Source organism: Oryctolagus cuniculus, chromosome 11 (genome assembly GCF_051225735.1).
Source record: "Oryctolagus cuniculus isolate XC-2025 breed Fujian yellow rabbit chromosome 11, ASM5122573v1, whole genome shotgun sequence".
Lineage (NCBI taxonomy): Eukaryota > Metazoa > Chordata > Mammalia > Lagomorpha > Leporidae > Oryctolagus > Oryctolagus cuniculus.
In genome coordinates, this window is record NC_142877.1 from 113812309 (window position 1) to 113825326 (window position 13018).

General features: G+C 63.1%; 1 protein-coding gene across 1 annotated transcript; it reads right to left on the bottom strand.

The window, feature by feature from the left end:
* Positions 1-210: 210 nt before the first annotated feature.
* On the bottom strand, positions 211-12444 carry TXN2 (thioredoxin 2). The gene is made up of 4 exons (XM_002711412.6): positions 12369-12444; positions 11498-11772; positions 8868-8991; positions 211-809 (listed from the first exon to the last, which is right to left on the bottom strand). The coding sequence occupies exons 2-4, from the start codon at positions 11758-11760 to the stop codon at positions 696-698; spliced, it is 501 nt and encodes a 166-aa protein (XP_002711458.1). The 5' UTR covers positions 11761-11772; positions 12369-12444; the 3' UTR covers positions 211-695.
* Positions 12445-13018: the final 574 nt, after the last annotated feature.

The following is a 13018-nucleotide window of genomic DNA, read 5'->3' on the forward strand; positions in this document are numbered from 1 at the left end:
GATTGCAGCCGCTTTTATTGGTCTGAGCTGTCGGCGGTTAGGCCTGGCGCTGCCTGGAGCCCTCCAGAGCCGAGAGCTCCGCTCCCTGACACTGCCGGCCTCCGTGCTCGGGCCCCGGCCAGGCGTGGGGAGCGAGAAGGGCAGCGTCTCCCCGGGACACGGACCACAGGGGATCCGAGCGTGGGGCCGGCTCTGCTTCAAACCAGGAGGTAGAAGGGATCAGAGTTCTTTATTACAGACCTACAAAAAAATGAAAGAATTCGGTCTCATTCCCCCTTGTCTGGGGTTCCTGGTTCTTTCTCTTCTTACAAAACAGCAGCAGGAAAGACAGACGCAGGAGGCAGAGGAGCCAGGCCCAGGGGTTCTGCTCAGAAAGGACCAAGGAGCCAGGCCGAGGCGTCGCTGCCTGGGCCTCGTGGTGCACCCGCCCCGGGCGCTCCCCAGCACCTCGGGAGAGCCGCGGCAGGCCCTGCAGGGGCAGACAAAAGGGCAAGGTGGAAGGCGCGGTCGCCACGCCAGCCGCAGCACCACTCCCGACGGCCGCCCAGGCCGCGGGCCAGCTCAGAAGCACTTGCGGCTCCCGTGTTCGGAGGTTGGTCCCCAAAGCACGGGGCCACTGGGGCCAGACAGGGAGGAGGCAGCAGGGGCCAGCACGGGGTCCGCTCCCAGGACTGCGGGGGCCCCTTCCCTGCTTGTCAGCCGATCAGCTTCTTCAGGAAGGCCTCCAGCTGCTCCTCGTCCTTGATGCCAACGAACTTGTCCACCACGTCCCCGTTCTTGATGGCCAGCACGGTGGGCACGGCCGACACCTGCCAAGGCAGAGGGAGCTCGAGTCACCTGGGTCAGCAACATGGGGGACGTCCTCCACTGTGGGCTCCCAGCAGTGCCCGCCCTCCCCAACCGCACGCCTGAGTCACAGCCCAGCGGTTTGGCTGGGATGACTGGGGAGATGAAAATAACCCACACAGCTGCGGCAGGGCCGGGTGGAGGAGGTGCGGGGCCGGCAGCAGGCGGAGCTGAGGGTTCGGGGTAGGAGGACGGATCTGCAGGGACAGCGGGGCAGTCAGCAGCCCATGTCCCTGCTGGCTGGGCGCACTTAGGCGAGCCACAGGTCCCACCTGGCCACGGGGCATGGCGCTAGGAGGGACCTGACACGCGGTGGGCCCTCAATGGAGGCCACAGAGGGGCAGCAAAGCCAGCCTATCTCTAAGTCCCCTTTCCCCTGACGTCTGGAAGCGCTCCTGCAGCTGCGTGCAGCCCGGATGTCAGATCCACTCACCGCCTGCTACTGGACAGCGTGTGGCGGGGGGGGGGGGGGGGGGGCTGGGGGCAGGTGGGAAAGCAATGCTCCTGGTGGATGAGGCACCCTGCCCAGCTCGGCAGGGCCCCGTGTGGATGACACGGAATGTAGACGAGGCCACGGCCCGCCCTGGCTCCGCGCCTCCTCTGCAGCCTGGGCTCCCTGCCTGGCATCCGGGGCCTCGGAGAAGGCGGTGCAAGCAGACAGGGGACGGGGTTTGCTCACACAGGCGGAACGCCTGGCGCCCCTGAGGGTTCAGAATGTCCACAGCCCGCACCCTCACCAGGCACAGCAGGAAAGTCCTCACCCCTAACGCGCATTGGGGGACACACACAGTACAGCATCCCCGCCCCTGTCAGGGCCTCTGGTCCCCGTAAGGACTGTGCTGGGCTGACACCCCGACAGGCTACTCGCTGGAGCTGGGCTAACCGTGGACGCCCCCGCGCAGAGGCCCGAGCGGGCTGCGGTCCTGGTTACGCTGGTGCAAGTCCCGGGGCCAGCAGGCGCCTGCGGGGTCTCCTGGCCCAGCTCGCTTCCGCTGAGCTCTGGAAGCTGCAGGGGCCCTCAGCGCGGCCTCCAGCGCCCCCTAGTGGTCTGCGTGGGAGCTGGGCGCCTCCCGGGGCAGCTCCCTACTGAGGCCGAGTTGAACTCCCAGCTTTCAACTTTGTGCTTGCTGGATGCCATCCTGTCCTGTTTCTTTAATTCAAACAAACAGGTTATGCTACGGCATAGAAGGTGGCCTTTTCCAGTCTCTGAGCTCACAGGCGGCACAGCAGAGCCAGCACTCTGAGCCGCCTGCACCTGGCGTTGGAACGCCTGGGCCCCTCCCTCCCCTCCAGCCCCCTGCTCTCCCTGATCCAGCACCAGGCTCCTGCCTTCGGGCTGGCCCAGCCCTGCCTGTGAGGGCATCTGAGGGGTAAACCAGCAGATGGGAGAGCGATCTTTCAACAAAGAAACTTAGATGACCGCGGCTGTGTACCCTCCGCATACATGCGTGAGCGTGGGCCATGCAGCCGTCAGGCGTGTGGCACATATACTGGAAATCTACTTTCTTGGAAGGTTTTTTTTAGAGATTTATTTTTACTTATTTGAAAGGCAGACTTTGGGGGCTGGTGCCGTGCCTCACTTGGCTAATCCTCCGCCTGTGGCACTGGCATAACATATGGGCACCGGGTTCTAGTCCCGGTTGCTCCTCTTCCAGTCCAGCTCTCTGCTGTGGCCTGGGAAGGCAGTGGAGGATGGCCCAAGTGCTTGGGCCCTGCACCCGCATGGGAGACCAGGAGGAAGCACCTGGCTCCTGGCTTCAGATTGGCACAGTGCCAGCCATGGCGGCCATTTGGGGGGTGAACCAACGGAAGGAAGACCTTTCTCTCTGTCTCTCTCAGTCTAACTCTGTCAAATAAAAAAAAAATGTAAAAAAAAAAAAAAAAAAAGGCAGACTCAGAGAGGGAGGGAGACACACACACACACAGGTATCTTCCTTCTGCTGATTCACTCCCCAGATGGCTGCAACACCCAGGGGTGCGCCAGGCTGAAGCTAGGAGCCCAGAACTCCACTTGGGTCTCCCAGATGGGTGGCAGGGCGTGAGCTGTCGGGCCATCTTCCACTGCCTTCCCGGGGGCATGAGCAGGGAGCTGGAGAGGAAGCAGGGCACATGTGTGGGAGGCTGATGTCGCAGGCAGTAGCTTAACCCTCTGCCACAATGCCGGCCCTGGGACAGCCAAGGCCTCGTCCCCACTGACGCAGGGCATCCCTGAAGTGTGAGTGTGGCGTGTGCACGCTCAGCGGGGACAGGCAGGCACGCTGCAGGCTATCTGGGCTGACTGGACTTCCGCCCGCTGCCCAGGAGGAGGAAGGGGATGTGGCTTCACCGCTCCTGCTCTGAGTTTGGCTCATAAGCAGGAGGGGCCAGTGCTGCAGACGCTGCCTTAAATGGAGCTGCCCAGGTCCAAGGGCCACGCTCGCCTGCACGGGTGGTCTGAGCGCAAGGCCCCAGCATGTGCTCCTGCTCTGAGGCCACCTGTGGCCTCTGCTCTGTGGCTGGGCCTGAGACCTACGGGCAGGAGTGTGTGGCCTCTTCACACCATCCCGCAGCCTGCCTGCTGTGCCACCCAGCTCTGGGTCCTTGTCGGGTCTCCCTAACCCTGCCCACGTGTTAACCCGACCAAAGGAGCAGCAGGGTGCCTGGTGCCGCAGACGTGGGCAGCCGGCTCCTCGGCTGACTGCGGGACAGAAAGAGGTCACGGCCACGTTCCACTGCCTTTTAAGTGCCAGGGACGCCGCTGAGCCTTGCACCTGCTGCCTTCATCCGTTCTTGCCCGGGGAGCGCCACCCAGCAGAGAAGGCTGAGGCTCAAGGGCTGGGTGACGTTCCAGGACGACAGGGCGACTGGCGGGTGGGGGGCCTGGGGCTCGGAAGGCGCCCACTCCACTGTCTGTTGACATCAAACTGCGCTTTGCTTCTGCCCAGGACACAGAGTCCCGGCGGGGAGAGGGTGCGGGAAGCATGGAGATTTCAGGGGCCGGTGCAGTGGTTGAAGCGCCATCGGCAGCGCCGACGTCCCACGTGGGTGTCCTGGTGGCTCCCCTGCTGGTGGCCTGGGAAAGCAGCGGATGATGGCCCAGTGCTTGGGCCCTGTGGCCCATGTGGGAGACCCAGGAAAAGCTCCTGGCCCCTGGCTTCCACCTGGCCCAGCCCCGGGTGTTGAGGCCATTTGGGGACTGAACCAGTGGATGGAGGATCTCTCTGTAGCTCTTACAAAAAAAAAAAAAAAAAAAAAAAAAAGTAAAAAAGAAAAGGATTTCAGGCTTCAAATGACAACACCAAGTGTTGTGTGAAAGCTTTGGGAGACGAGGGGGGTCCCGGAGGAACCATCACTGAGAGGCAACGTCACGGAGGCAGCAGCGGAGGAGCGCGCGAGGGCCTTCCGGGCAGCCACAGGTGCTCCGGGACACGGACGGGGGCGCGCCAGGGAGGACGACACTGCGTGAGCCCTAACGGAGACTGTGCGCTCGGGTACAACCCCACAGGGTCAACGCAGGACCCTCAGCTGTGACCAACGCGCCCCCTGTTGTGTGGGCGGGCGCGGTGCAGGGTCTGGCGGAGCAGGACGCGGGGCATTTCTGGGCCTTCCTCTCAGCTTTGCTGTGAACCCAGAACTGTTCTAGGAAAACCAGAATCTCAACAAACGACAAATCAGTGGCTGTCGGGGACCGAGAGCAGTGGGAGGGAGTGGAGGGTGTAGTGCAGGGGGCTTAGGGCAGTGAGGGCACGTGTGTCCCTGTAGGCGACCCTCCCTACCGACAAGCAGCTCCCCTGACGGGCCCGGGAGACAGGGGCTTTCAAAGGCAGCACCCCCCACTGCCAGGGCAGCACAGAGGGTCTGCTCCTCAATGCCCAGCCTGTGACCCCCAGGGCCACAATCACTGGGATCAGACACACGCAGTCTTGGGGCCAGCATAGTGGTCTAGTGGGTAAAGCCACCATGTGTGGTGCCGGCATCCCATATGGGTGCCAGTTCGAGTTCTCGCTACTCCACTTCCGATCCGGTTCCCTGCTAATTTGCCTGGGAAAGCAGTGGAAGATGTTCAAGTCCCTGGGCCCCTGTACCCACGAGGGAGACCCGGAAGAAGCTCCTGGCTCCTGATTCACCCAGCTCAAGTAGTTGCAGCCACTTGGAGTGAACCAGCAGATGGAAGATCTCTGTAACCTTGCCTTTCAAATAAATAAATAAAAATAAAAATAAAAATAAAGCAGGGCACAGGGGGGCACTCAGCACTGTGGCCTAGCGGTGAAGCCACTGCCTGCAATGCTGGCACCCCATATGGATGCCCTTCAATTCCTGGCTGCTCTGCTTCTGATCCAGCTCCCTGCTAATGCGCCCGGGGAAGCAACAGAGGATGGCCCAAGACCTTGGGCCTCTGCACTCATGTGGGAGACCCTGAAAAAGCTCCTGGCTCCTGGCTCCAGTCTGGCTCAGCCCTGATGTTGCGGCCATTTGGGGAGTGAACCAGAGGATGGAAGATCCTTTCTGTCTCTCCCTGTAACTCTGCCTTTCAAATAAAAATAAATCTTAAAAAAAAAAAAAAAAAAAAAAAAAAAAAAAAAACCAAACAGAAAGAAAGAAATGCACAGTCTTGGGACGGGCATGATCAAACAGGTTAGGCACAGCAGATTAGGCCGCCGCCTGCCAGGGTGGCATCCAACATTGGAGCCCTGGTCAAGTCCCATCTCTGCTTCCGATCCAGCTTCCTGCTAATGCACACCCTGCAAGGCAGCTCAAGGATTGAGACCTCTGCCACTCACGTTTGAGACCTGGAAGAAGCTCCTGGCTCCTGGCTTTGGACTGGCTTAGCTCCAGTCACTGTGGCCATTTGGGGAGTGAACCAGCAGATGGAAGACCTCTCACTCTCTGTCTGCCTTTCATGTAAATACAATAGATCTTTTTTTTTTTTGACAGGCAGAGTGGACAGTGAGAGAGAGAGACAGAGAGAAAGGTCTTCCTTTTGCTGTTGGTTCACCCTCCAATGGCCGCTGCGGCTGGCACGCTGTGGCCGGCGCACCACGCTGATCCGATGGCAGGAGCCAGGTGCTTCTCCTGGTCTCCCATGGGGTGCAGGGCCCAAGCACTTGGGCCATCCTCCACTGCACTCCCTGGCCACAGCAGAGAGCTGGCCTGGAAGAGGGGCAACCGGGACAGAATCCGGCGCCCCGACCGGGACTAGAACCTGGTGTGCCGGTGCTGCAAGGCGGAGGATTAGCTTAGTGAGCTGCGGCACCGGCCTAATACAATAGATCTTAAAAAATAAAAGAAAGGCAGGATCCTGGGCCTTCCCGGGCCCTCGGAGTCACAGTCTGCCTCTGGACAGGGTCCCAGGTCACTCCTGCTCGACAGCACTCCTCAGAGGAACTGCAAAAGCGAGGGAGATGGGAGCGACTAAAACACTGCGTGTCAGCTACAAGCCATCAGTGAGGTTGTGCGGGACGCTGCAGCAAACGCGAGTGAGCCGCCCATGTGGGCAGCAGCTGCGTCCAGGTAACCGTTCCCCTCTGGCGTGCATCTTAAAACGCACTCACACCTTGTCTCGGACGAGGAACAAGAGGATGACAGCTTTAAGCGCGAGGTGGAAGGAAGGCTGGCAGCCTCGTCTGCCCAGGAGTCAGCAAGGGCAGTGGGGGAGGCCGAACCCCCAGGCACAGGGACTTGCCCTTCCTTCTCCCCTAGAGGGCGCTGAAGCTCTAGCGTGGGCAGTTGCTGGAGTTGTTGGGGGGGGAGGGGGGGAGGCCGCTGCACGTCACACCCACAGGGCAGCATGGTTTTGTCCCAGCTGCTCTGCCTCCAGGCCAGCTCCCTGCTAATGCACCTGGGAAGGCAGCAAGATGGCCCACCCATGTGGGAGACCAAGATGCAGTTCCTGGCTCCTGGCTTTGGCCCAGCCGTTGCGATCATTTGAGGAGTGAACCGGTGGATGGAAGATCTCTCTCTCTCTCTCTCTCTCTCTGTGTCACTTTTTCAAAAAACGAAAAAATGCAACAGTTCCAGGGCAGGGGAGTTTGTACGAGGAAGGAGGAGACGAGGAGTCGGGGAGTCGGCGAGAGGCGCCTCACTCCCAGAACAGAATTTAAAGCAGTCTCTCCACAAAGTGCAACCAAAGCTAGAGGGAGGATTCGTGGCCTTGGAGGAAGCTGTCCGGAAGGTTCTGCAGGTGTCCTGGCCGGAACGTCTCTCCCGGCTCTCTTTAGAAAGGACAGGTGTGAAGGAAGGGGGTGGGGTGGGGAGAGGCCAGGGAGAATCCCCGTGGGGGTTTCCTAAGCCCCCCAGTGAGGACAGCGCAGGGCTCGGCGACCCGGACCCGGCAGCCTCGCGGCCCTCCTGTGGGACCGCGCGCCAGGTGGACGGTGGACAGAGGCAGAGCAGCTGCCTCCCCTCCCGGGCTCGCCCACAGGGCTTCCTGCCGCTCCTGCATGAGGCTCTCCCGAGGTGGAACTGGGCTGCCCTCTGCAGCCGGGCTGCACGCACACAGCTGGTGCAGCGTTACTGTTACACGGCTGAGGCTGAAGCTGTGGGGTCCAGCAGCACCAGGGGGTGGGGTGGGGGGGGAGCCCAACCATGACCTTGGCAGCTCCGGCCCTGGGCTCACACTAGCTGGTCACCCTCACTCCCACAGACAGCCCTGTGGTGACGGCGGCCCCGGGGTGACGGAAAACCAAGGGCATCTAAATGGTCAGGCAGACGCCTCTCTAACAGAACATGGGTGGGAGAGCTTTCTAAAACACAGCCACACCCTCCCTCCAAGGCGGTGTGAGCAGCCCAAGGACAGATCTGTCGCCACCTGCAGTCCGCAGCGGCCTGCCCCTACCCATCTCCTCCCTGGCACTGGGTGGGGGATGGGCACCCGAGCTGGGCCAGGGAGAGGAGGCCAGAGGAGTCAGGAGGAGGGAGAGTGAAGCTCGCCCTGGGCAGACCAAGGTGCTGCAAGAGAGCCAGAAACCTGGGTTTGTTAGGTGAAATCTTCAGTCTCGGTACCAGCACGTGGTTCTGCATTTCTTCAAATCCCTTCCAGGGCCGGCCAGACCTGACCCGAGCCACCAGGCCTGCCCGGGGCCCCCTCCAGCCAGGCTACCCCAGACCCCTCCCGAGCTGGCTGCACTCCGCTTTGTCCCCGCTGTCTCCCCTCCCGCCCCCAGCCAGGACGGACCCTCCCTTTCCTCCAACTGCAGAGGTCTCCAGGGCTGAGAGATCTCGACCCACGCCCGAGCCACCCCTGCCCCAGGCACCTGGCCCCTGCTGGGGTGAGCAGGCCACACCCACGCAACCTCAGGGCCCTGGTGCTTCTGTGTGCTCTCCCGCGCCCCGGGGTGCTTCACTCATCACCCCTGGGCCTCTCCTCAGCCAGGCCTGCCCCGGCCCCGCCCTTATAAGGAAGACCACCCCCTGCTGCTCCCCCAAGCCCAGGACCCCCCCCCCCCCCCCCCGCACCTCTTACTCAGGGTGAGAATCCCTTCCCAAAATGCTTGGGACCAGAGGGGTTTTCACATTTGGGACTTTTTTTGAACAGTGCGCGGTCTTCACGGGCTGAGCGCCCCGACACACAGAGGCGCCTAAGATGATTCCAACATCCGCCAGAGTCCAGCTCAGAGGCGCCGTGCCCCCGCCCGCCCGGGAACCATCGGCCCCTTCCTCCTCCACGCACTCTTCCCCCAGCACTCCTCACCCCACCTGGAAGTGACCTGTCGTCTCTCCGACTACACTAAGGGCCGCCTGGAGCCAAAGAAGCAGGGATGCCCGGCATGCAGCAGGTTGGCTGGAGAGTCAGGGAGGGACTGCGCCCATGTCTAAGAGGGTGGCCGGTGCTCTGGTCACCTGAGCCACTTCCTTCCTCAACGCAGTGGACAGGGACATGGGGCTGAGGACCGACAGCCCCGTCTGCAAAGGGCTCTGGGTCCCGAGAGCTCTGGAAAACCCCAGACATCCTTACTGGCCATCAGGTGGTCCCCAAGACACCAGCTACTCCTGGGCTGACCCGCCCCGCCAGCTCCCCCGCAGCAACCCCCCCAAATCCGTACCTCGTACTCGAGGGCGAGGTCCGTGTGGTCATCTATGTCCACCTTGGCCATCACCACCTTCCCCTGCTGCTTGGCCACCATCTTCTCTAACCGTGGCCCCAGGATCTTGCAGGGGCCGCACCACCTTGGAAGGTAAGCAGCACGCGGTCACAAGAGTGCAGGGCCCTCCACCCCTCCCGCCTCCCCCGAACCGCCCGACCCCATCTTCCCCAGGGACCTCTGCCCTTCCCTATCCTCTGTGCTAGTGTTTGAACATTAACCTGGCGTGTTGACACACCAAACAGCAATGCCAGAGGCTCTGCAGACCCCGGGACACGGCTGCATCTAGGACGCCAGAGTGGTTCCAGCCGACGGCCCGACTTCGCGACGGCGCACAGGGCACACATATATGTAGGAGCCACACTCTGAACCCTGACCCTTCCTGGGCTAGAGACACGTGACTGGGCGCCGTGGTGCTGGGCACTGGCAGCACACGCGGCTCCGGTCAGCCCCTCGGCCACAAGGAAGATGCCCGACACGCCCCGTGCTGCCGAGCCAGGCCGGACCCAGGCACCCTCGATGTGTGTCCAACTCGACATTCTCAACGCACAGTGGCCTTGCTGGCAGCTAAGGCCACCGGAAGTCAGGGGGGATCTGGGTCTCAATGCGCACGCTGTCGGAGACACGTTAAAAAGTCTGTGTTCACAGAGAGGCTCCTCATCCGGCAGCGGGGCCTGCTTCCTCAACTGCAAACGGCAGGCCGTGCCCCCTAAAGCCCTACGAGAAGGCAGGCCGTGCCCCCTAAAGCCCTACGAGAAGGCAGGCCGTGCCCCCTCCGGCTGTTAGGAGAAATCTTAAACGGCCTCTGGGGCCTGCAGCTGCTTCCAGTGCCCTGTGGACTGCGGGCTGAAGGCAGGGGCAGCGATGGCCGGGCGTCCACAGGGTTCCAGGCCCACTGCTGCACCTCCTCTGCTCTTACTGCAGACTCCTCAAATCTGCTGACACCACAAAGAGCCCCCCAACACCGAGGCCCACAGGTGTTAGGAAAAGTCTCAATGGGGGAAGCGGGTTAGGACGCCGAGGGGGACGTGTGCGCCCCGCACAACGCCGGGGTTCGGGCCCCATCTCCAGTCCGGACACCAGCTTCCTGCTCGCGCGCACCCTGGGAGGCAGCAGGTGGCGGCTCAAGTCCGTGGGAGGGCTGCATGGAGCTCCTGGCTCCTGGCCATGGTCTCGCCCAGCCCCAGCTGTGGCCGGCATTTGGGGAGTGAACAAGAGGGCGGAAGATTGAGCTCTGTGTCCTTCCTCCTCAAACTAAAAACAAACAAACAAAACAGGAAAAAAACCCAGAAAAGCCTTTTCCATTCAGAGATTCAGCCGACGACCTCGGAGCCCCTCGAGCCCACAGCAAGGCCTCAGCTCCTCCCCAAGCGAGGAGGGAGCCCCAGGACACGGAGTGGGCCGCCCCAGGACAGGGAGTGGGCTGCCCCAGGACAGGGAGTGGGCCGCCCCAGGACAGGGAGTGGGCTGCCCCAGGACAGGGAGTGGGCTGCCCCAGGACAGGGAGTGGGCCGCCCCAGGACAGGGAGTGGGCCGCCCCAGGACACGGGGTGGGCCGCCCCAGGACAGGGAGTGGGCTGCCCCAGGACAGGGAGTGGGCCGCCCCAGGACAGGGAGTGGGCCGCCCCAGGACACGGGGTGGGCCGCCCCAGGACAGGGAGGGGGCTGCCCCAGGACAGGGAGTGGGCCGCCCCAGGACACGGGGTGGGCCGCCCCAGGACTCGGAGTGGGCTGCCCCAGGCCAGGGAGGGGGCCGCCCCAGGACACGGCGAGCCAGACCGAGCTGTTAAGGCAGCTTCAGAAGCTGTCAGCGACTCTGCCCGGTCTCCCACCTCCCGACTCAGCCCACAGCACACCGGCTCCCCGGGAGGCCTCGTCCTCAGGGGTCTGGCATCTAGGCAGGACCCAAGAGACTGGAAATGGAGGCCAGGTTAGAAGAAATCGCAAAGCCGCTGGCCTTTAAATATCTAAACCAACTCATACAGTGCTGGAGAAAAGCTTGCCCTCCCCTACATGCGTGGGCACCACTGTGGTGGCGTGGAAAATCTCTATTTTTTTTTTTTAACGATTTATTTATTTATTTTGAGAGGCAGAGTGACAGAGAGAGAGGTCTTCCACCTGCTGGTTCACTCCCCAAATGGCTGGGCCGATCTGAAGCCAGGAGCCAGGAGTTTCCTGAGGGTCTCCCATGTGGGTGCAGGGGCCCAAGCACTCTGGCCATCCTCTGCCTTCCCAGGCCACAGCAGGGAGCTGGATCGGAAGTGGAGCAGCCGGGACTCGAACCGGCGCCCATAGGGGATGCCAGTGCCTTAGACAGAGGCTTAACCTGCTCCGCCACAGCGCCGACCCCGGTGCTCTCTCTCCAAGGGGGACTCTGGGCTTTCCACGTGGTGCGGAGGGAACACAAATGCTCCCCCAGCACTGACTGCGGCCACGGTCAGCCCTGCAGACCCCCCTCGGGGAGGCGGGGCGTCCACGCTCACCACTCTCTGTGTGTCAAACGCCCATCCCGACCCTGGGCCCCGGCGGGCGCTCGGGGAATGCCCGAGTGAGCCCAGTCCTGTCTCAAGCTGACTGCCGCCCCTACTCACTGTGCGTGGAAATCCACAACCACTGGCGTCTCGCTGTTGACGACTCGGTCCTGAAAGTCGGATCCATCCTGGATGTTAAAGGTCGTGGCCAGCACTCCGGTGGCGTGCAGCGTCCGGGCCGGGCTGGGTGTCCCTGTGTGGCCACCGGGGCCGCACGGCGGGGTCCGCGCCGCGCTGAAGGCGAGCGGTGCCCACCGACTCTGGGCGGGCTTCCTGGAGGCGGCGGCAGCCAGGAACCTCCTCAGGAGAAGTCGCTGAGCCATCTGTAAGGGAAGCTGGGGCACACAGTAACAGACCCATGGGGAGGCCGACCGCCATGAGATCACAGCGGAGACTTCTGGGGCAGAGGGGCCGCGCCACGAAGGAGGGCCCAGGCGACCCGGGCTGACCGCCGCCAAAGGGCTTGGGCGGGATTCCCAGGACGGAGGGAGGAACCAGTGTCTGCAGAGCCCCGCGGCGGGCCAAGAGCCTGTCACACATCCCTGGTCCTCGCACGTCAGCTGCGGCCATGCCCGGGACCCCGGCCACCCAAGGGCAGTCCACGCGGGGCCCCAAGGCCGCCTCTGCGCCTCGCTCCTCTACAAAGCGTTTCGGAGGGAGATGAAGAACGCACACAGGGACAGGGATGCGCGTAGGCTCAGAAACGGGGAACCTCAGCCATTCCAGGAGGAACCAAGAGACACAAGGGTCGGAGTGTGGAGGGAACCAAAATACAAGGCACACGTGTCCGGGGGGAACTGGGAGAAACGGGACGCCGCCTGGGACCCCAGCTCTCCGCAAGGCCAGGTCCCCCGCGGTCCGGGCCTGCGCGGGAGCGCGCCCGCAGAGAGCCGCAGACGCGACCCCACCTCGGGCCATCCCAGCCGCCTACCTCCCTGCAGCGCGAGCGGAAGGATGCGCAGCCCAGCCCTCCCCGCCCGTCAAGGGCACTCAGACGTCACTTCCTCAGGGGCGGGCCTGCCTATCGTCACTTCCTGGAACGGGCAACCTGGAGGGCGTCGCTGGCTGTTTGGATTTTCCGCCAATGGGAATAGCGGAAGAAGGCACACCCCAGGAGGCGGAGCTTCCGCGACACACCGGAAGGGGAGGATGAACCGCGGGTGCGATGGGACCGGAAGGGGCGGTGCTCCCTAGCGGAGGGACCGGAAGAGGGAGCGGAAGGGGCGGGGTTACCGAGACGGGGGGCGTGGTTCCGGGTTCTTGCTGCGGTAATGGCCGCTGCTCTTCGTCTGCCAGTGGCTCCTCCCAGTGACTCCTGCAGGTGCTGCAGGGTTCTTTCCCTCGGCTGACATCCTCAAAGGCTTGGTACCAAGCTACTTCCCTGGCGGTCTGGGGGCCGCTCTGTGTCCCTGGCCTGTGACGCACAGCGGGTCACCCTGCCCCCGGGGGCGTCGCTGGGGACCGGAGCCCTGGCGCGTGCCTGCCTCAGGCCCCAGGTGACCAGGGCGAGCTGGGCCCGAGGCCCGAGGCCTTCCCTTCTCGCCGTGGCCGCTGTCTTGTCTCGGACCGGTGGCACAGCCT

What these genes read in the sequence shown, in the direction of transcription:
- TXN2 (XM_002711412.6), bottom strand. Translation starts at nt 11,760, where the DNA reads ATGGCTCAGCGACTTCTCCTGAGGAGGTTCCTGGCTGCCGCCGCCTCC. An exon ending in GTTGTGGATTTCCACGCACA is followed by an intron (nt 8,992 to 11,497) that starts GTGAGTAGGGGC and finishes TTACCTTCCAAG; the next exon opens with GTGGTGCGGCCCCTGCAAGA. An exon ending in ACCTCGCCCTCGAGTACGAG is followed by an intron (nt 810 to 8,867) that starts GTACGGATTTGG and finishes CTGCCTTGGCAG; the next exon opens with GTGTCGGCCGTGCCCACCGT.